The 21,446-nt window shown below is 51.0% G+C and overlaps 1 protein-coding gene across 1 annotated transcript in view; it reads right to left on the reverse strand.

Annotated features, from left to right (window-relative positions):
- SH2D4B (SH2 domain containing 4B) overlaps window positions 1–21,446 on the reverse strand; it is a 129,929-nt gene that overhangs the window by 107,225 nt on the left and 1,258 nt on the right. Inside the window, exon 2 of the mRNA XM_056850106.1 lies at window positions 18,068–18,074. Within this exon, the coding sequence (XP_056706084.1) occupies window positions 18,068–18,074 (7 nt within the window). The remainder of the gene's footprint in view (window positions 1–18,067; window positions 18,075–21,446) is intronic.

Below are 21,446 nucleotides of genomic sequence, written 5' to 3' on the forward strand. Positions count from 1 at the left end.
ACCCATTTTCTTGCGGACAAAGAAAGCGGGGGCTGAGTTAGGGGCAGACGATGGTCGGATGAACCCACGAGCAATATTCTTGTCCAAAAAGTCACGTAATACAGTACGTTCCGCAGTGCTCATAGGGTAGATTTTACTCTTCGGAAGCTTGCCATCCCCCACTACTTCTATGGCGCAGTCCGTTCTGCGTTGGGGGGGGTAGTGCATCACACTCCTTTGCATCGAACACGTCTGCAAAGTCTTGATACTCAACGGGTAGTAAGGAAGGAGGGGGGAGTCAGAGATCAAGGCTGGGGCTGTCGGAAGGACAACCGCAAATTCGTGACGGTGCTGGGCGCAGTCGGGGTCAGAAAACGTAATAGTATCGGCCTTCCAGTCTATAGAAGGGCTGTGCCCCTTGAGCCAGTTTATTCCCAGAATTACTTCATACCTGATAGGGGCTATGATAAAATCGATTTGTTCCCAATGAGAGCCAATACCCATCGCGATGCCGCGTGTGCAGCGGTCTACTGCCCCCCCTAAAGTTACTGCCATCCATTTGGGCGAATTGGATGGGATCGGGCAGTGTCACTGATTTGACCTTAAGTGCGTTGAAAGTGGCCTCATTGATCAGGGAGCAGCCACAACCAGAGTCTATGAGTGCTTTGACATGTAACTGGGGGCCTCTTTTGTAATGTTGTAACACCACGTCCACATATACAGTATTTTCAACTTCACTCACCATAACAGGAGCCTTGGATTTTGCAGGAGAAGCTGCAGGGGTCTGCGGTGTCGCTCCACTCACCGCAGACTTTGCCCGTTTTTTGACAGATCGAGAGGAGATTCCAGATTGAGGGCAGGGGGATTCCAGGAGTGATCATCATCCAAAGAAGGAGAACTGTCCCCCAATGGGGCACTTGTAATCCGAGACCCCGGTGGGTCGATAGACATAGATTCTCTGGGAGCCTCTCCGACGTGAAGTGCAGAGGGCGCGTGCCATCCTGGAGCTGCGCTGCGGGTGGCTGTGGTGCCTCTGCATTGAGGTCGTCCACGGGTCCGGGGTGGTCCGTCTGGTCGGGGAGGAAGAGTGATGTCCAGATGGCGAGGGCAGGCAGATTCAAAGTGACCCATATTGCCGCAAACGAGACAGGCTCCCCTCTGGAATCGGGATTTGCGGTCTTGTGCGGGCTGCATTGGTCTCCGAGGAGCGGGGGTTGAGGCTTTCGAAGGAGGTTTTGGATAAATGCCCCCCTCTCTGGTCCAGCGGTGGACCAGAGATATGAACTGACGGCGGCTTTCCACCTCCTCAGCCAGTAAGATCCAATCTTCCAGGGTGTCGGGATCCCGTTGCATATACGCGCAGTTCAAAATGTCAGGGTGAAGCGCTTCCCGGAAATAGTGTATTCGGGTGGCTTCAGGCCAATCCACTATTTTTCTGGCGAGTCGCTGGAACTCATCTGCAAATTCCCAGATGGGAGTAGTACCCTGCTGGAGTTGCAGGAGTTCGGCCTTAGCCCTTTCTCCCAAGAAGGGATCCTTGAACCGTCTCCGCAGAGCAAACATGAAATTATTAAGAGAGCGGATGGATCGGGCCCGAGTGTCAAACTGGAGGACCATCCAGTCGACCGCTTTCCCCGTCAATAGAGAGGCGACGAAACGAACTCGGCTGTCCTCGGTGGGGAAGTACTGTCCTTGTTCCCTCATGTAACTGTCCACATGATGTAGGAAACAGGGTAGAGTTTCGATCGAGCTGTCGTAGGTCGTTTTCAACCGAGGTTGCTTCCATTGTATGGGCAGAGGGGCAGGCGGTTGCCCTGGAGGCGGCACAACTGGGGCTCCAGGGGCCAGTGGTTGCCCTGGAGGCAGCAGGAGCGGTGCCCCAGGAGCTGGCACAACCGGGGCTCCGGGGGCCAGCAGTTGCCCTGGAGGTGGCAGACGCGGTGCTCCAGGAGCTGGTACAACCGGGGCCCCGGGGCCCGGTAGAACTGGTAGAGCTGGCGCCGGTTGGGCCGGAGTAGTCAGTGCTTGTTGCAAACGTTCGTTTTCCCAAAGCAAATGTTCCATTTGATCCTGCAGGCGGGCCACACAATCATTCAAGTCACGGTTTTGGCCCCGCAAGAGGTGCATTTAATCTCCAGCTCCCCCCGTGCGCCTGGCTGACTCAAAGACCAGTAGCCCAGTGGGATCCGTCCCCGCACAGGTCTTCCTCGTCGGAGTAGTCCGATTCTGGTAGACGTTCTGCAAGGCGCCATGCGCGTTGTGTGGTGAGAGACGGGGCAAAGGTCGGTGAGAATGTGGACCCAAACGAGAAGCCAAATCCCACAGTGTCTTTAGGACGTATATCCGCAGCCACTCGCGCTCAATCAGCGGCCAATCGTTGCTCCCTCTCCCTTTTGGCTTGAGCCTTGGCCGCCGCTGCATCCGCTGCTCGCAACTGTTCCTCAGCCTTCCTTTGGTCAGCGCATGCCTGGTCATCTTCGAGCTTCAAGGCGGCAGTCGTGGTGACGATCGGAAGGGCTTCTTGCTCTAGAAGAGCGAGGAGCGGGGTAGAGTCCCCACCAAGCAGAGGTTGCACTTGGACAGCTAGTGCGGCTGCACCATCCCCGAACGTCGGGGTTAACAGTTGCATTAAATTGGCCACCGTGGTTGTGGTCGGGGGCAGTCCCACAAATAATGCTGTTTGGACAGCGACCTTTTGTGCCCCACCTTGACACAGAGCAGGATCAGGTACTAGTGACAGCGGGGATCCCCCCGCCAGTGTTCCCGCCATGTCAATCTTGCCAACAAGCAAGTTAAGGTCACCAAGTCCTCTTGTGTGGCACGCACTTCATCCAATAGCCCGTCCAGGACCAAGAGTTCGTGATAGGCGTCCCAATCCAAGTCCTCGGACATCCAAGGCTTCGCGTCAGCAAGGCAGCGCCACTGAACCTGAATAAGGTCCACTAGATGGTTGATTTCTGCATCAGTCCGTACAGCTTCGAGGAGCACATCACACAGCAGAGTAGGGTCATCAGGGCAGGCCGACGTTCCCAACAGTAGGGACCAGCGGTTCAGGTCCTCCAGGATTCCGCACAAGGAACTCGAAGCTGAGATGCAGGCAAACCCCCAGGGCTCTAGCCAGGCAGGTAAAAGAAGCGAGTGATTCCTGCCTTAATGTAAGCACTTGTTCCAGATGCACTCCCACAAGCAACACTCGCAGACAGGTGATCCAAAGAAGAGTTGACTTTAATGGAAATCATACAGGTATTCAGAGCTTGCAAAGGTAAAAAAGGCAGGAATGGGGCAAAAGGGACATACAGCAGAATATATGGAGAAACAGGTCATATTAAGATAGCACAGGTTGGCATGGTAACCCCTCAGTACAACGGGCCAGGCTCTCACGAGCTTCAAAGCTAGAGAGGAATGCAGTAGTTAGGAAAATAGTCCTTGAGCAAACCAGAGTATCTGTGAGAAACCAAAACTATCCATAAACGCAGAGAGCAGGCCTGACACAAGGTTGCCAGCTCTGTTGGGAAATTCCAAAATATTTGGGGGTGGAGCCTAGGGAGGATGGGATTTGGGGAGGGGAGTAGGGTTGCCAGGTGCCCAGTGGTGGCGGGCAAACCCCCGGCAATTTGCCCCTTTGCCCGCCGACCAGCTGACGGTCGGCGGGCAAATGTGCACACGCGTACACACCGCTGCAGGTCACTTCCGGTTTCCCGCCTCACGAGGGGCCTTATGCCAAGAGTTTGAGTGGCATAAGGCCTCTCGCGAGGCGGGACTTCCGGTTGTAAATCGCATTGCCGCGCGATCCCGAGCTGTGCCTTAAAAGTCTCCCGCCGGAGGAGAGGTAGGACCTGACTGACAACCCTAGAGGGGAGAGACTTCAGCAGAGTACAATGCTGTAGAGTCCACCCACCAAAGCAGCCATTTTCTCCAGGGGAACTGATCTCTGCAGTCTAGAGATCAGCTGTAATCCTGGGAGATCTCTAGGCTCCACCTGGAGGATGCCAACTTTACCTTCACCCCAGCCAACCGAACCACTGCTTGGGGCACCCCAATAAGGAGGGCACCGATTCATTGCAGGCGCCCAGCTCTCTCACAGCTATCAGTGGCTCGAGGGGTGACTTATTGCCTGTTGCCGGCTGGGCCCAGGCCAATAAAATTAGCTCGGATTTGACCAGCAGCAGCACAGGTCAAAGAAGAGATGGGTATCATTGCTTAGGGTAACAAAATAACTTGAACCAACCCCGGTTAGACAATAGGCAGAGAGTCACTGAAAAGCAGCAACCAGCTGCCTTCCTAAATAAGCTTTTCCTTGGCCCCCTTGGAAACGTTGACACAATTCAACTTTACAATTCAACTGTCCACATCTCTCATGACCTTCAATGACAGTTTCGCGCCCTGTCCAAACTGTATCGAGTATCGGTACACCCCCTCAACAAGTGACCACCTCCTTGCTTATTACTTTTCAATAGTGTAACCGATGCTTCCGTCCCTCCTTGCCAGAACTCCCATCAGTTTTGCTCATGTTTCAAAATGCTTTTTCCATCTCTCGTCAGATGGGCGGATAGCTCTCATAACCTCCAGTTCATTAAAAGCCATGAACTTTCCTTTCGACGAGAATCATTCCTAGGTATCTTTTTGTTTTTAACAGGCGATCAAATTAGAATGCCTGGAACCAGGGGAATCCGAGCTGCTAGGTGACATGTTTTAAAACACATGTCTTGGAGCCAATTCCTTTTTATTACCTGGAGATCAGTTGTAATAGCAAGAGATCTCCAGCCACCACCTGGAGGTTAACAACTTTACCTCAGAACAACTGCATTAAGGCTGTATCCGTGCATTGCTGGATAATGTGATGTCACTCTGCTGTCATACGTAACCTCGTTCTCTTTTGTGGAGAATGCAATCTAGTTGCAAATTATTGTGGTAGAACTAGGGTTGCCAACCTCTGGGAACTAGCTGGAGAACTCCTGCTATTACAACTGAGCTCCAGCCGATAGAGATCAGATCACCTGGAGAAAATGTCCACTTTGGCCATTGGACTCTATGGCATTCATAGAATCATAGAGTACCACCAGGGTCATCTAGTCCAACCCCCTGCACAATGAAGGAAATTCACAACTACTTCCCCCACACACACCCAGTGACCCATACTCCATGCCCAGAAGATGGCCAAGATGCCCTCCCTCTCATCATCTGCCTAAGGTCACAGAATCAGCATTGCTGACAGATGGCCATCTAACCTCTTCTTAAAAACCTCCAGGGAAGGAGAGCTTACCACCTCCCAAGGAAGCCTGTTCCACTGAGGAACCGCTCTAACTGTTAGAAAATTCTTCCTAATGTCTAGATGGAAACTCTTTTGATTTAATTTCAACCAGTTGTTTCTGGTCCAACCTTCTGGTCTCTCCCCTCCCCAAACCCTGCCCTCCTCAGGCTCAGCCCCCAAAAACCTCCCACCGATGGCAAAGAGGGACCTGGCACCCTAGGTACCACAATATCAAAGGATGCACTAGAGCAGCTTGTGATAGCTCCCACAAGGCAAAATAGCTGGCTGTAATCTGTCAAGGAACAGCAACAAACTGGATTGTTTTTCCCAAACTGTCATCTGCCTGGGGAGGGTGGGATTTGGAGAGGGGAGGGTCCTCAGTGGGGTATAATGCCATGGACTTCACCCTGCAAAGCAGCCATTTTCTCCAGGGGATCTGATCTCTGTTGTCTGGAGTTTGGTTGTGCTTCCGTGAGATCTTCAGGCCAACCTGGAGGCTGGCAAACCTATCTGAAAACCACCATGCTGTGTTTGGCCTCATCTAAAATCTCTCCGGCAAAAACAAGGGCTCAGTGACTGCAGCACAGTTTCTGTTTCAATACTATCCGCTGCAGCTCACGCCAATATCGGAGAAAGCAGGAAGCAAACAAACCCAGCATCTTTTCCATCCCACAAGCCTGTCCTTCAGTCCTTCAGGCCCCAATGTATTCCGAAATCTCATTGCCGCCTGCCGTCAGCTCTGTTATTACAGAGATGACAGAATGCCAACTGGAAGGTCCCTGGTGGCATCCTGTTTCAGCCAAACTAATCAAAGGATGGCCGGTTGAGTGAAAAATGACACACTCGCTCTGGTCGGAGGAATGTCAAATGACATCTCAAATTTGTATTTCAAATGTTCTCTTCAGAGCTCGGTTTTAATTAAAAATAAGAGAGAGAAGGCATTTATAAACGTTGACAACATTTGGAGTAAGGAAAATTCACTAAACTGGATTTCATACAATAGAATCAAAGACTCATAAAGTTGGAAGGGATCATCAGGGTCATCTAGTCTAACTCCTTGCACAATGCAGTAAATTCACAACTGCCTCCCCCCACCCCCCACAGACACACATCTAGTGACTCCTGTTCCATGCGCAGAAGATGGCCACAAAAATTCCTCCATGTTCCCTGGCCAATCTGGCCTGGAGGAAAATTGCTTCCGGACCCCAAAGTGGAGATCTGCATTTCCCTGGGCATGTAAGAAAGGGCCACGAGAGCCAATCACTGACACGACCCTTCCTGCCCTCCCTCTCATGATTTGCCTAAGTTCACAGAATCAGCATTGCTGATGTCCAATGGCCATCTAGCCTCTGCTTAAAAAAAATCCAAAGAAGGAGAGCCCTCCCAGGGATTTATGCTAGTTGCTAAAAGTGTTCAGGTGACTGAAGATCAAATAATGCCACACAGTAAAATCCAATGTGTAAATGAATGGAAATCTGAAAATTATAAAATTGAGAAGCAAAGAAAGACAACTTTGGTCAACAGCCAGGAAAGACCCATGAGAACTATTCACCTATGAGTAGAAACAGTACACTGTGGTAACTAGGGTTGCCAGCCTCCAGGTGGTGCTGGGGTAGGGTTGCCAGGTCCCTCTTCACCATTGGCGGGAGGTTTTTGGGGTGGAGCCTGAGAAGGGCGGGGTTTGAGGAGGGGAGGGGCTTCAATGCCATAGAGTCCAATGGCCAAAGCGGCCACTTTCTCCAGGTGAACTGATCTCTATCGGCTGGAAATCAGTTGTAATAGCAGAAGATCTCTAGCTAGTACCTGGAGGTTGGCAACCCCATGCTGGAGATCTCCTGCTATTACAACTGATCTCCAGGTGACAGAGATCAGTTCACCTGGAGAAAATTGATGCTTTGGCTATTGGACTCTACGGCATTATACCCCATTAAATCCATGCCGTGATTGGTTCCACTTTCACTTTGCCCCCTGGAAGCCATTTTGTGGTGGCACTCACTACCGGATCTTAGTAGGGCTGCCAAACCCCCTGGTGGTGATGGGGGTCCCCCCACCACCGCCAGTTCCATTGCTCACCCCGGCTTCCAGAAAAGTAAGGCCTCATCTACTGACAACAACTTCTTACTATAGAATAAGACGTTGTTCCTGGAGCTACCCAGAAGTGACAAAGGGTAGCTCTAGGAATCACCAGGAACTCTATGGTAAGAACTTCCTGTAAGTAGACAAGACCTTATTTTTCTTTTAATTTTTCTCCTGAGATGCTGCCCCACCCCCAAAACCCTCCTACTAGTTGCCAGACACTGCCTGCTTCTCCAAATTCCAAACGTGCCCATAGACTCAGCAAAGATGAGGTCCTAGATGTTGCACGGTGCCAATTTGAAAGTGGACCTTTTTATTAGAATTTTTTATCTAAAAAGTTGTAAATCGGGGGGGGGGGGAAACCCTCAAATGAAAATAAAATAAAATCAGAGCAAGAGAGATCATGGGTGATGTAAGGACCTTAGTTCCACCCCTTCCCTGTTCTTAGGGATGCCAACCTCCAGATAGTAGCTGATCTCCCACCATTACAACTGATCTGCAGCCAAAGCGAACTGATCTCTGTCACCTGGAGGTCAGTAGTAATAGCGGCAGTTCTCCAGCCACTACCTGGAGGTTGGCAACCCTACAAATAGGCCAAGGTCAATGCTTTCTCTTTTCACTACCCGGCGTATTTCTGTTCCAACAGACCTATTAAAAGAGTATTGCTGGACGGCTGGATTTTATATCTGTCTTTTATTGCCCCTGATTCTAAACTACAGCTTGTTTTCAGTGTTGTGTTGTTTTGTTTTTAACGGATACATCGCTTTAATTCTTTGTTTTATTGTCCATCACTTTGGGCTTTTTATAGAGAAGCAGCTAGCAAGATTTATCAATACAAGTAAATAAATAAGATGGAGGCTAGAAGGGGAAACAGCAAGGGATGCGGCACTGCCGTCAAATGCAAATAAAGGAATGTGAAGCGACTTGGCTTGGGCACGGAGGATTTTCGGCGCTTGCTGCAAATGTACGAATCTTGAAATGCGCAAAACATTCTACTGAGACCAGTATTTCTTTCTTTAAATAGGGTTGCCAGCTCTGGGGTAGAATTTTGGGGCGGAGCCTGAGGAGGGCGGGGTTTGGGGAGGGGAGGAACATCAATACCATAGAGTCCAATAGCCAAAGCAGCCATTTTCTTCAGATGAATTGATCTCTGTCAGCTGGAGATCAGTTGTAATAGCAGATCTCCAGCTACTGCCTAGAGGTGGGCAACCCTATCCTGTGCCAGTAGATGAGGGGTTATGGTTTATCTACTTTGGGGCCCTTTGTGGGGTGGGCTGTGGCTCCATGGTAGAGCAGCTGCTTGGAACACAGAAGGTCTCAGGTTCAGTCCCCAGTATCACCAGTTAAAAGGACTGGGTGACGTTACCATGGGGAGCCAATGTCAGTCTGAGTTAACTATACAGGCCTTGATGGACCAATGATCATCTGATGTGGGGTAAGGCAGCGTCATATACAGTATTGATGTTTTGAGTCTTTAAAGCAGTGAAACTCAGTTACTTTTCCCTGCTGGCCTCAAATGAAAAAGTAAACTAAAGCATTTAACTCAGCAGGCCAAATAGCTATAGTAGGGTTGCCAACCTCCAGGTACTAGCTGGAGATCTCCTGCTATTACAACAGATCTCCAGCCGATAGAGATCAGTTTCCCCAGGAGAAAATGGCTGCTTCGGCCATTGGACTCTATGGCATTGAAGCATTGAAGGGACTTTAATGCTGTAGAGTCCAATTGCCAAAGCAATCATTTTCTCCAGGTGAACCGATCTCTATCGGCTGGAGTCTGCAGATCAGTTGTAATAGCAGGCGATCTCCATCCACCACCTCACGGTTGGCAACCCTAGCTTGAAGGTAAGCTGCAGCAGCCATTTTATGGCTGGCTACGCCTCCTTGTGACCACGCCCACCAAAGATTCCCACAGGCTGAAAAAGATTAGGGACCCCTGTTCCAGAGCAGCCGTTCTCATTGCATCGATAAAGGTGCTTTGATCATCCCAGAAAGGGGTTTTTACGTGATCATTACTCTGGGTCAATTTTGTTTTAATTTATTTTTAACACTGGAAAGGTGCCATTTTTATAACTGATGAAGGGCTGCGTTATCCATAATTGATGAACACACATGTGCGGCCGGCAAAGAGAAGTGTGTGGGCGGTGACTTAATGACCTACTTGGGATATCATCTGGATTCCACTATTTTGGTACAGCTCCTATGCACCGATCTTACTCGTTCTGATTCTCTGCAGTATTTCAGCTAAAATCTTTTCCAAAAGGTTGATGCTTGAATGGTTGCTATGCAACTTCAGGCGCATGTGGACTTGTCAATCCTCTTCTCCCCCCCACCCATGGCAGTTCAGTTTGCAACCAAAGAACGGCGCTGAGGTCGCACCTGTGGCCTTGGTCTTTGATCTACACTTAGAGAGCAAGAGGGGAAAGGGTACCCTATTGATCCCATGCGCCTTTGATCATGATGCATTGGCAGCTGCTCAGCATGTCGCTCTCGCTTTTGGCATGGAAACAGTAAAGAATGCTGATGGAGAGTTCTGCCGTGTGTGAGAGCTTTACTTTAGGGGCCCCGCAGAGTTTTGTCCGAAGCAGTCTCCCTCTTAAATAGGAGAGGCTTCCTAGTACCGGAACGCCCATGCTGTGTGCTGATCTAGGTGAGGGAAGCAAGAGAAATAAAAGAGCTACATGAAATAATTGAGGGCTCTGCTGACCTCAAATAAAGAAGAGGCTGCCTATTGCGGATCTGCATGATTCCCTGCTCTTGGCCTGACTGCCTTAAAAACATAAGAAAGGCCCTGCTGGATCAGAACCAGGCCCATCAAGTCCAGCAGTCTGTTCACACAGTGGCCAACTCTCTAGGAAGCCCGCAAACAAGACGACTGCAGCAGCATTGTCCTGCCTGCATTCCGACTGACATACTGGTTCCTCAAAGTCTGGGGGCTCCCTTCATATATGGGGCTCATAGAATGATGTCCATGCAAATTAGCTTCCAAACTGAGGGAAACAGCTTAAATGCAAGAAAAATAAGGCACAGAAAAAAAAGAGGGGAATAAAACCCAACCTGAAAACAGAAGCTGGGTACCCAAGGTTGGGTAGAAAGAAAATACATACATACATACATACATACATGTATATGTATATATATGTATATATATGTGTGTGTGTATAAATACTAAAAATACAATTTATTATATTTAACCTTTACTTAGCACTTCTAATAAATTATATTTGTGTGTGTGTGTGTGTGTGTGTGTGTGTGTATTTATATTCTACCCAACCTTGGGTACCCAGCAACCAGTCCTTTATTATGGCCATCAAAAATCTGATTTCAAAAGATGGCCATGGTGTGGGGAAACGAAGCCTCTACTCGGGGCGACCTTCAGTTTAACAGCAGTTTTCTTTGAGGGGGTGATATCAGAGCCAGCCAAAGTCTGAGGGAGTCTCCTTCAGAGCCAAGCCTGAGGAGGGCAGGGTTTGGGGAGGGGAGGGACTTCAATGCCATAGAGTCCAATTGCCAAAGTGGCCCTTTTCTCCAGATGAACTGATCTCTATCGGCGGGAGATCAGTTGCAATAGCAGGAGATCTCCAGCTAGTACCTGGAGGCTGCTAGCCTAGAGATCTACCAACATTACAACTGATCTCCAGATGACAGAGATCAGTTATCTCAAAGAAAATGGCTGCTTTGGAGGGCAGGCTTTGTGGCATGACACCTTACTGAGGTCCCTCCCCTCCCCAAACCACTGCCCTCCCTAGGCTCCACCCCCAAATCTCCAGGAATTTCCCAACCCAGAGTTGGCAGCCCTACCAAGAAAGCTGCTCATTAATCAAATCAGGAGATGTTTACATACATTCCTTAACTATGTTGGGCCAGGTTCCAAGAAAACTCTGGGACCGTCTCTGGCATGCTCAGAAGGACCCATTCATAATATTACAGCATCCTCTTAGGTATCCCTAGTGCTGATATTAGCTCGGGGCCTAGGATAAGGCACATACATTCTTATAGACTCTATGTAATCCCTCAGCTCTTAAGTAAAACAAACAAGATTTATGTATCTGGCAAGGGAGGCAGCTATAAGGCTGTGAGATTAACTTTCTCTCTGCTGCCAGAGAGTTGAACCAAAATTTCCAACTCTATTATCAGGGAGCCTGGCCTTGAACTGGAAACCTTGAGCCGGGACCGAGTCTAGGGTTGCCACCCCCTCTGGGTTGAAAACTTTGGGGAGAGAGGCAGGGTGGTGTAGTGGTTACAGTGTCGGCCTAGGAGCTGGGAAAGCCAGGCTTGGAAACTTGGCTGATTTTACGGTAGTCATTCTCAACCGAGACCCAGTGTGGTATAGTGGTTAAGAGCTTCAGACTCTAATCTGGAGAACCGGGTTTGATCCCCCACTCCTCCACATGAGCGGCGGACTCTAATCTGGAGGACTAGGTTTGATACCCCACTCTGACATGAGCGGCGGACTCTAATCTGGTGAACTGGGTTTGATTCCCCTCTCCTCCCCATGAGCGGCAGACTCTAATCCAGTGAACCGGGTTTGATTCCCCACTCCTACATATGAAGCCTGCTGGGTGGCCTTGAGCTAATCACAGTTCTCTCTGAGCTCTCTCAGCCCCACCTACCTCACAAGGAATCTGTTGTGGGTAGAGGAAGGGAAGGCGATTGTAAACCGCTTTGAGACTCCTTAAAGTCAGAGAAAATCGGGGTATAAAAACCAACGCTGCTTCTTCTTCTAATGTTCTTTGCAAGGTTGTTGTGAGAATAAATGGGGAAGAGCCAGGATCGCATCCCTGAGCTCCTTAGAAGAAGGGCAGGATTTGTCTGAAGGAAATGGTGTATCTGCTTTTATATGACATGCCAGCTGTAAGATCCCTGACACGTGGTCCTCATCACTGATCTTAGAGCAGGAAGAGGCCGTGGCTCAGTGATGGAGCATCTGCTCTGCATGCAGAAGGCCTTGTGTTCAATCCCTGGTGTCTCCAGTCAAAAGGATCAGATAGAAGGGGATGTGAAAGAGCCCTGGAGAGCTCTTGCCAGTCTGGAGAAATAGAACTGACCTCGATGGACCAATGCTCTGTCTGTGGCCTTTTATGCATGGGTTGTTTCTGTGGTGATCTTCCTTCCTCCCCACAACTACTTTGGGGCTTTGTTTTCATTATGCACATCTTTTCCAACCTTTAGAAGTCACTTCTCTCTCTCCCCGCATTTTCTGGATGCTGTTTCTGGTGGCATCCAGAAAACGCAGAGGAAACGCAGGGAGACAGCAAAGCGATTTCTAAAAATCAGGAAAGACGTGCATAATGAAAATGGAGCCCCAAAGTAGTTGGGGGGGGTACATTGCCATGGAAACAACCCGTGTATATAAGTCTTCACTATGGCACAGCTTCATGTGTAAGGTTGCCAACCTCCAAGTGGTGGCTGGAGATCTCCCGCTATTACAACTGATCTCCAGGCGATAGAATTCAGTTCCCATGGAGAAAATGGCCACTTTGGCAATTGGACTCTATGGCATTGAAGTCCCTCCCCTCTCCAAATCCCGCCCTCCTCAGGCTCCATCCCCAAAATTTCCAGGTATTTCATAACCCAGAGCTGGCAACCCTATTCATGTGTGTGTGATCTCCATTGTAGAAAGAGGTCCGTCTTTAGCCTGAATCTCATCTGGCCCTGCTTTTCACTGGCAGCAGTTCCAGTCTGCAATGCATCTGGACCTGCCCACCAGAAGGAGAGAGTGCAAGAGAAACCTTTACTTCTCTCTTCTCACAGGCAAACTGCTGTGCCTGTTTTCGAGGGCAGAAGTAATCTCACTGCCCTCAGCCCTCTGTCTCTCCTCCGCAGTACCTTTCCTTTCAGACAGTGAATGCAACAAGTTTGCCTTTCTCCCCTACAGGTGCAATCCTATACCTGTTTTGCACCTGGGGAAAATGTAGTAAAGCAAGGAGACAAGCTCCACCCCAGAAAATGAAATAATCTGCACAAACAGGGGAACTTAACATTTCTATAGCAGTAGAAACCCTTTCATAAAGCCACGAAGAAACACAATAATTAGTGGGAAATGGAACTGCAATAGGAATGATCCTGTTGGGTGGGAATACAGGCAACCTCTTCTGGTTGGATGACATCCAGGTCAGGCACATTGCTGCTATGTCTGTCTCTCTGTCTCCTCCATGTCCCTCCTGCTGCCTGGGCAACTGAAATCAGACAGTGAGGTGCTGGACTGTCAGACTGGAAAGATTCTAAGCCTAAATTAATATTGGAAATAATCTCCTTTGTTCTCAGACCATTTCTGATATTAAATAACAGGCATGGTTTGAATAAAATCTTGATTAGTTGTTCTCACTTGTACCTCATTACAACCTGGTCTCTGAGCAAAACTAAAAATTGAAGCAGGCACATGTGGGGGGAGTTCCTGGGGCTGCCATACACCCAATCCAGATTGGGGCCTTTGCGGCAGTCTCTTTAAAAACTACATCTGCTTCTAAAATGGTGTCATCAGCCATCGGATTGACCTGTGGCCACAATCATGTTCTCTTTGGCTCTTCATCAAAGGTTGCCAGGCCTGCGCTTGGCACTAGCAGAAACTTCTTGGGGTCGGGCAGTGGAGGGGGAGTGTTGCATGGCACAGCAACCTCAGTTCTGGGTGAAGACACCACGTCGAGAGGAAGTCTAGGAATTTGCCCAAGCTCTATGGTAAAGACCATAGAGATTGGGAAGGTTCCTAGAGAGTTAGGCACAGTGATATTCCCCCCCCCACTCACCCCCATCTCTCCATTAAAGGCTGGCAGTGGATGGAGAATAGCAAATTGCAACCCTGTCTCTGTCTTTTCCTGATTGACCTTCTCCTTTTAGTACCGCACCTTGTCACCACTGACCTCAGGGAGTCTGTGCTAGAAATCACACCTTCTCAATCTGGATTCAATTGTGGCTGCCCAGGGCCTATAATATAATGCAGCCAGGAATGTGCTACTGCAAATGCTACTGCATATAGCTAGCTGAACCCATTATCTTCTTTTACTGAAAAAATGGCTTGTATTTAATACAACATTAAATCCCCATTTGACCTTTGCTGCATTGTTCCTACAGCAGAGCAGATCAGGGAGTCCTAATTGTATTCGAAGGCACTAAAAACCTGTACTTGACCACCCTGAACTTCTGGCAAATTAAACCTCGCTTGTAGAGTTTAATAGCCCTCGCGTTTTTGTCACACTGCCTGCGTGTTTAAAGCTACTCGGAACGCACAGCAAGGTGGCTCGTTCTTGACTTGTGTATTGTTTTGCAAACACCATTCTTTAAGGAGCAAATAAAAATTCTCTTAATGCACTGAATGCACAGCATTACGCCCAAGGTTATGCACAGAAATGAGGGCAATGTGCTTGAAGAAACGCTGTTGCATCGCAGGTCACATAGAGACCTGTTTTCTGCTTTTCTGAATATTCATCAGATTTTTAAAAGGCTTTTGGGGGGTTCAAAAATGGATATTTGGGGGGGAAATTAAACCATAAGACAGGTATCCCCGAAAATGACAAATGGTCTTCAGACCCAGGAGAAAATGGCTGCTTGGACGGTTGAACCCTATGGCACTGGAGGTCCCTGTCCTCCCCAAACCACACCCTTCCCAGGCTCCACACACACACCCAAAAAAATCTCCAGGAATTTCCCAACACAGAACTGGCATCCCTATCGAGCAGGTTGACTTTACCTCTGCTTGTGATTTAAAGTATAGACCTGCTCTCTTTTATGTCAGAAAGAGAACACTACCTACCTACCCTATATTTCTTTTCTCTCCAAAGACCCTAGCCGTCGTTAAAACGGGAGGCACACAGATTAGGACCAGACTTCAATAAAACACAGAGGCTGGGTGCTTTCCTCCCAAGATGACAGACAGACAGTCTACCGTTCCCTGGAAGTGTTCAGTCCTCTTTTCCCAATCCTTCTTTGCAAACCAGAAAATTAATTACCCGGAAAACAATTCCGTGCACTAAAAAGCAGAATAGGTTTAATGTATAATTTATATATGGAAATGCTGCTGTCAGAAGTGTGACAAATTACTATATAAAAATGTTGCCGTCCCTTTTTTTTTTTCAGAGTTAGCTTGTATTATGTTCAATCTTTGTTTCCTAATGTTGTTTTGGTACGCAGCGTGGAGCTAAACTGAGTTCTGTTCCTCTCTTCCCACCAAACCACAGATCAATCAAATAGGCCTTTATCTGAGTCGGGGGCATGGGTAGTGTTGCCAGCTCAGGGTTGGGAATTACCTGGAGATTTTGTGGGTGGAGCTTGGGGAGGGTGGGGTTTGGAGAGGGGAGGGACTTCAGTGCCATAGACTCCAATTGCCAAGCAGCCATTTTCTCCAGGTGGACTGATTTCTATCTCTAACTGGAGATGCCAGGGAATTGAACCTGGCACCTTTGGTATGCGAAGCCACTGAACCACGGCCCCTCCCAAACCTGCTCCCAAGCTACCAGCAGAGAGGGAGGAAACAGGCATACCCATACATCTGTCACCACTAGAGTTGCCAGGACATCTCGAACTACTACCTGGAAATTGGCAACCCTAGCCACCACCTCCAAACTCACACTTCCAGCAGCCTGCAGCACTGTAAACATAGTTCTCAAAAACCAGAGTCAGTTTAGAAGTGGGACCTGTTTTAACAGCTGGAGATCTACTAGCGCATAAACATGTTCCAGATGAGCATAAGAGGGCATTGGTGGTGCTTTCCAGGGTGGGCACAACCACTCTCCATCCAACCCCCAGCCTAGTGTTATTCCGTAGGAGCATCTCAATTTCTGGCCCACCAGATCCACATAGGGTTGCCAACTCCAGGTTGGGAAATACCTGGAAATTTTAGGGGTGGAGCCTGAGGGTGGGGTTTGGGGAGGGGAGGGTTAGACTCTATGATGCCATAGAGTCCAATTGCCAAAGGGGCCATTTTCTCCAGGTGAACTGATCTCCATCAGCTGGAGATCAGTTGTAATAGCAGGAGATCTCCACCTACTACCTGGAGGTTGGCAACCCTAGATCCACACGCTGAGAGACTTGCATTCTAACCAATGCTGCACCCCAGCTGTGCAGGCCAGAGGCAGAAACGGCGTTTCAGATGGAAAGAATCACCCCCAAACTCCCACTAAAAACTTCAGGAGAAACGAATCACGAATAACTGAATCTTCTATTCAGTGGAAGGCAACTTAGAAATCCTCTAAATAACTAAATACATTGTAGCATTCATTGAAGTTCAACTAGTTGTCTACAAGACATTTTCAGATGTTGCAATCAGGTGTTTTGGGAGTTTACTAACTGTGCATGCAGCCTCTCGACACATGTGGGAATCATATTGTATGAACAGGGGAACATGAATATTTACAATGTGCTAGCCAGCCGCTCCAGCATGCATTTATGGTATTTTTCAGAATTTCCATTCACATATACTGAGGCTAAATACACACATTAAATATATGTGTTGTCCCTATTCCCACACAATACAGCAACTGCATGTAGCGGGAGTAGCGCATGCTTCCGAGACATGTTGGTTAGCAGATTCCCAGTATGTGCAGTTGTAATGTCTGAAAAGGGTTTGCATTGGAGCTGGCATTCTTTGCCTAAATTTGGCTGGTTTGGCTTCAATAACGGTTTATGGTGACATTCATGAGGTTGCCTTGAACAGCTTACTTCACTAGATATAAGAACATAAGAAAAGCCCTGCGGGATCAGACAAAGGCCCATCGAGTCCAACAGTCTGTTCACACAGTGGCCAATCAGGTGCCTCTAGGAAGCCCACAAACAAGACGACTGCAGGAGCAGCATCCTGCCTGTGTTCCAAAGCATCTAATATAATAGGCATGCTTCTCTGATCCTGGACAGAATAAGCCTGCATCATGACTAGTATCCATTTTGACTAGTAGTCATGGATAGCCCTATCCTCCATGAACATGTCCATTCCCCTCTTAATGCCTTCCAAGTTGGCAGCCATCACCACATCCTGGGGCAGGGAGAAAAGCCATGCCAGATCAGACCAAGGTCCATCAAGTCCTACAGTCTATTCACACAGTGGCCAACCAGGTGCCTCTAGGAAGCCCACAAGCAAGATGATTGCAGCAGCATTATCCTGCCCGTGTTCCACAACACCTAATGTAATGTATGTGGGTAACTAAGATCATAGCAAGCAAAGCCTAGGAGCTTGAGTCCTGGGCAAAGGCTCCTAAGCCCTGCTCGCACGATTGGCCAAGCCAACGCATCCCATTGGCCCTAAGCCGGGTCATGCCATTGGTGACCTGGGGGTTGTTTTCCCCCATCACAGATCAGGGGGGGAGCGGCCACCAGGGGCCAGGGGAGCATTTAAGCAGGGCCTGGTTGTACAGTTCTCAGTTCAGTTCTGTTCATTGCTGAAATCAATAAAGCTGTGTTGTTGTTGGAACTCCGTCTCGACCTCGTGTGTCCTCCCCACGCGGACTTAACAGTGGCGACGAAGGCTGGTAGGCAGTCCGGCTTACTACTGAAATCACTCTCGCTGAAATCTCCTGCGATTCTCCGCAACTTCACAGTGCCCGGTGGACTGGCCGGCTCGCCTTGCTGAATTCGCTTCGACACACGAGAGACGCAACACTTCGCTGAGATGGAGTCCCGGGGGTCTCTGGAAGAATTCGACCCCTCCAAACCTAGCGTCTGGAAGAGCTACGCGAACCGGCTGGCCTTCTACCTTGATGCCAACGACATCACTGATGTCGGGAAGAAACACTCCACCTTCCTCAGCCTGTGCGGACCCCAGACCTTCGAGCTCACTCAGTCCCTGCTGGCCCCCACCGAACTGGACGTGACGCCATTTCCTGGGGGTTGAAATGGTTCCTGGGGAACCATTTCAACCCCCAGCCAACTCGGGCCACCCGCCGCTTAGCGTTTCACCTGCGGGACCAGGAACCCAGGGAATCTGCAGCTGGATATATCGCCGCGCTCCACACTGCCGCCCATTCCTGCGAGTTCCCAGACCTCAACGACCGGCTGTGCGACCGCTTCGTGTTCGGCCTGCGGAGTGACAAGTTGCGCCTCCGGCTCCTGGCCAAGAAGGACCTTGCGCTGACCGAGGAAGCCACCGCGGCCGAGTCCTCCGCATGGCCCGGCCGCCTGGGTGACCGGACCGCATCATCTCCCCGTGATCCAGCTCCAGTCCACCACGAGAGTGCCAGCGACGCGGCCTTCAGCAACGAGGGCGAGGCTCACAAGCTGAGCGACCAAGGGGCCTACCGTGGGCGCCGGGCACGGGGCGCCACAGACTGCCCGTGTGCAAGCTGCGGCGAGCGACACGACTGCCATTCCTGCCGGTTCTGCGACGCCTCTTGCCGGGCTTTCGGCAGGGTCGGCCACATTGCCAAGGTCTGCCGCTCGGCACCAAAGGGATGAGCATCGCGCCCGGCCAAGAAAGATGGCGGCCCGCGACCTGTCCATGACTTGGACAATGACGAGCCCGCCATTGGCTGCCGGGGTCGCCACGATTCCGAGCTGCACATCATCTCCCTCCACAAAGTGCACAGGGCAGACAAGGTCTCCATCGTCGTCGAGGTCGGCGGCGCGCCTTGCGAGATAGAAGTGGACTCCAGCTCGGCTCTCTCCATTATATCGCTGGACACGTACCGCAACCTGGCCCGTCACGCCGCCTCCCTCCCCGAGTTGCGACCGTCCGGTGTCACCATTTGGGACTATCAGAGGCGCCGGGTGCCGGTCCGGGGGGAGGCCCGCGTGCCTGTCCGATTCCAGGACCGTTCCGGCCGCCTCCACCTCATTGTGGTCGAGGGTCCTCGTGCAAGTCTCCTGGGGCTCAACTGGTTCCGGCTCTCGGCCTTCACATCGGCGGCATCCAACGACATTTGGTCAGAATTAGAGGATGTGTGGAAGGGCCCGCTGGGCTGCTACAAGGGGCCGCCTGTTCGCCTGCACGTTGACCCCGCTGCAGCACCCATCCGCCTCAAGCCTCGACAAGTCCCCTTCGCTCTCAAGCTCGGGATCGACGCGGAGATTGACCGTCTCGTCGCACAGGGTGTGCTGGTCCCCAACACTCCATGGGAAACCCTGATAGTGACGCCGCTCGAGCCCAACGGGGACATCCACATCTGCGCGGACTACAAATGTACTATTAATACGGCGCTGCGGCCGCACACCTACCCCGTGCCCGTTGTCAGCCATCTCCTGGCCTCCCTCGCCAGGGGCCAGGTGTTTGCCAAGCTGGACCTCGCTCAGGCGTACCAACAGCTGCCCGTGGACCCTGAGTCGGCCGAGGCACAATCGTTACACACCGGGGTGCCTTCCGAGTGATGCGCCTACAGTTCGGGGTCAGCACAGCCCCGGGCATCTTCCAGAATCTCATGGAGGACCTCCTGAAGGTCTTGCCCGGCGTCGTCCCCTACTTCAACGACGTCCTGATTGCCACAAGCACCAATGACGAACTCCTGGTATGCGTCCGCCGGGTGCTCCGCTGTTTCCGGGATGCCGGGCTGACTGTCAAGCGAGAGAAGTGCCAGCTGGGCCTGCCGCAGGTGGAGTTCCGGGGCTACTTGATCGACACAGAGGGCATTCATCCCACGCCCGACAAGAGCAAGGCCATCCACAGCACCCCGCCGCCCCAGTGCAAGCAGGAGCTCCAGTCATTCCTCGGCCTGCTGAACTTTTACCATGCCTTCCTCCCTAACAAGGCGTTGGTTGCCGAGCCGCTCCACAGTCTCCTGGACAAGTCCTCCCCGAGGTCGTGGGGTAAGTCACATCAACGGGCATTTGAGGCTACCAAGGCCCTCCTGTCTCCCTCTAGCTTGCTCGTCCATTTCGACAAGAAGCTTCCCGTTCTCGTAACTTGTGACGCCTCGCCCTACGGCGTCGGAGCAGTCCTCAGCCACCAGCTGCTGAGTGGTCGGGAGGCCCCAATTGCATTCTACTTCCGGACCCTCTCTGCTGCGGAGAGGAACTAAGTGCAAATTGACCGGGAGGTGCTTGCCGTCGTGGCCGGCATGAAGAAATTCCACGACTACGTTTACGGCCGCCCTTTCTCCATCATCACGAACCACAAGCCACTCTTGGGGCTGTTCGTACCGGATCGACAGACACCACAAATCCTGTCCCCCCGCATTCTCCGGTGGTCGATTTTTCCCAACGCCTATGACTTCAGGCTGCTGCACCGCCCCGGGTCCAGCATCGCGAATGTAAATGTGCTCAGCCGCTTGCCGCTCGAGGACTCTGGGCCGGACCCGTCCCCAGCCTACAACGTCATGCTGCTGGAAACCCTGCCTGAACCTCTGTTGCATGCCTCAGACATTGCAGCTCATACCGCGAAGGACCGCACCCTCGCCAGCGTTTTGAACTGTGTGGGGAAGGGGTGGCCGGCTGCCAGACCGGAGGGTGAATTCAAACCCTTTTTCACGTGGCAGCACGAACTCTCGCTTAATAAGGGGTGTCTGCTCTGGGGGAATCGCGTCGTGGTTCCAGCCAAACTGCGCACAAAGGTCCTGGAGGCCCTGCATGCCTGCCACCCGGGTATTGTGCACATGAAGGCCCTGGCTAGGAGCTACGTTTGGTGACCGGGCATAGACGCTGCTGTAGAGGAGTGGGTGAACCGCTGCCGGCTGTGCCAAGAGTCGCGGCCCGAGATGCCATGAGCCCCTACCCACCACTGGGAGTCCACCCACAAACCCTGGTCCCGCCTCCACATAGACTTTGCGGGTCCGTTCCAGGGCAAAACGTTCCTGATCGTCGTGGACTCCTACTCCAAGTGGCTGGAGGTTGCCGATGTCGGCTCCATGACATCGCAAGTGGTTGTTCGGGAGCTGCGAAAGATTTTCACCACCCACAGCTTGCCAGACACAGTGGTCTCCAACAACGGGGCCCAATTTATGTCTGCGGAATTCCAAGAATTCTTGACCAAAAACGGAATCCGCCACACGACCTCGGCCCCGTTCCACCCCACCACAAATGGACAGGCAGAGCGAATGGTCCGAACGACCAAGGAAGCGATGAGGCGCATCGAGCACAATGACTGGGACAGGGGGCTGGCAGAATTCCTCCTGTACCAGCACACCACGCCCAACTCTACAACCGGCAAAAGCCCCGTAGCTCCTCATGGGGCGCCGGCCAAAAATGCCCCTTGACCGGCTACACCCCGACCACGCGCCGGAGTGCCCTC

This window comes from Euleptes europaea, chromosome 5 (genome assembly GCF_029931775.1).
Source record: "Euleptes europaea isolate rEulEur1 chromosome 5, rEulEur1.hap1, whole genome shotgun sequence".
Lineage (NCBI taxonomy): Eukaryota > Metazoa > Chordata > Lepidosauria > Squamata > Sphaerodactylidae > Euleptes > Euleptes europaea.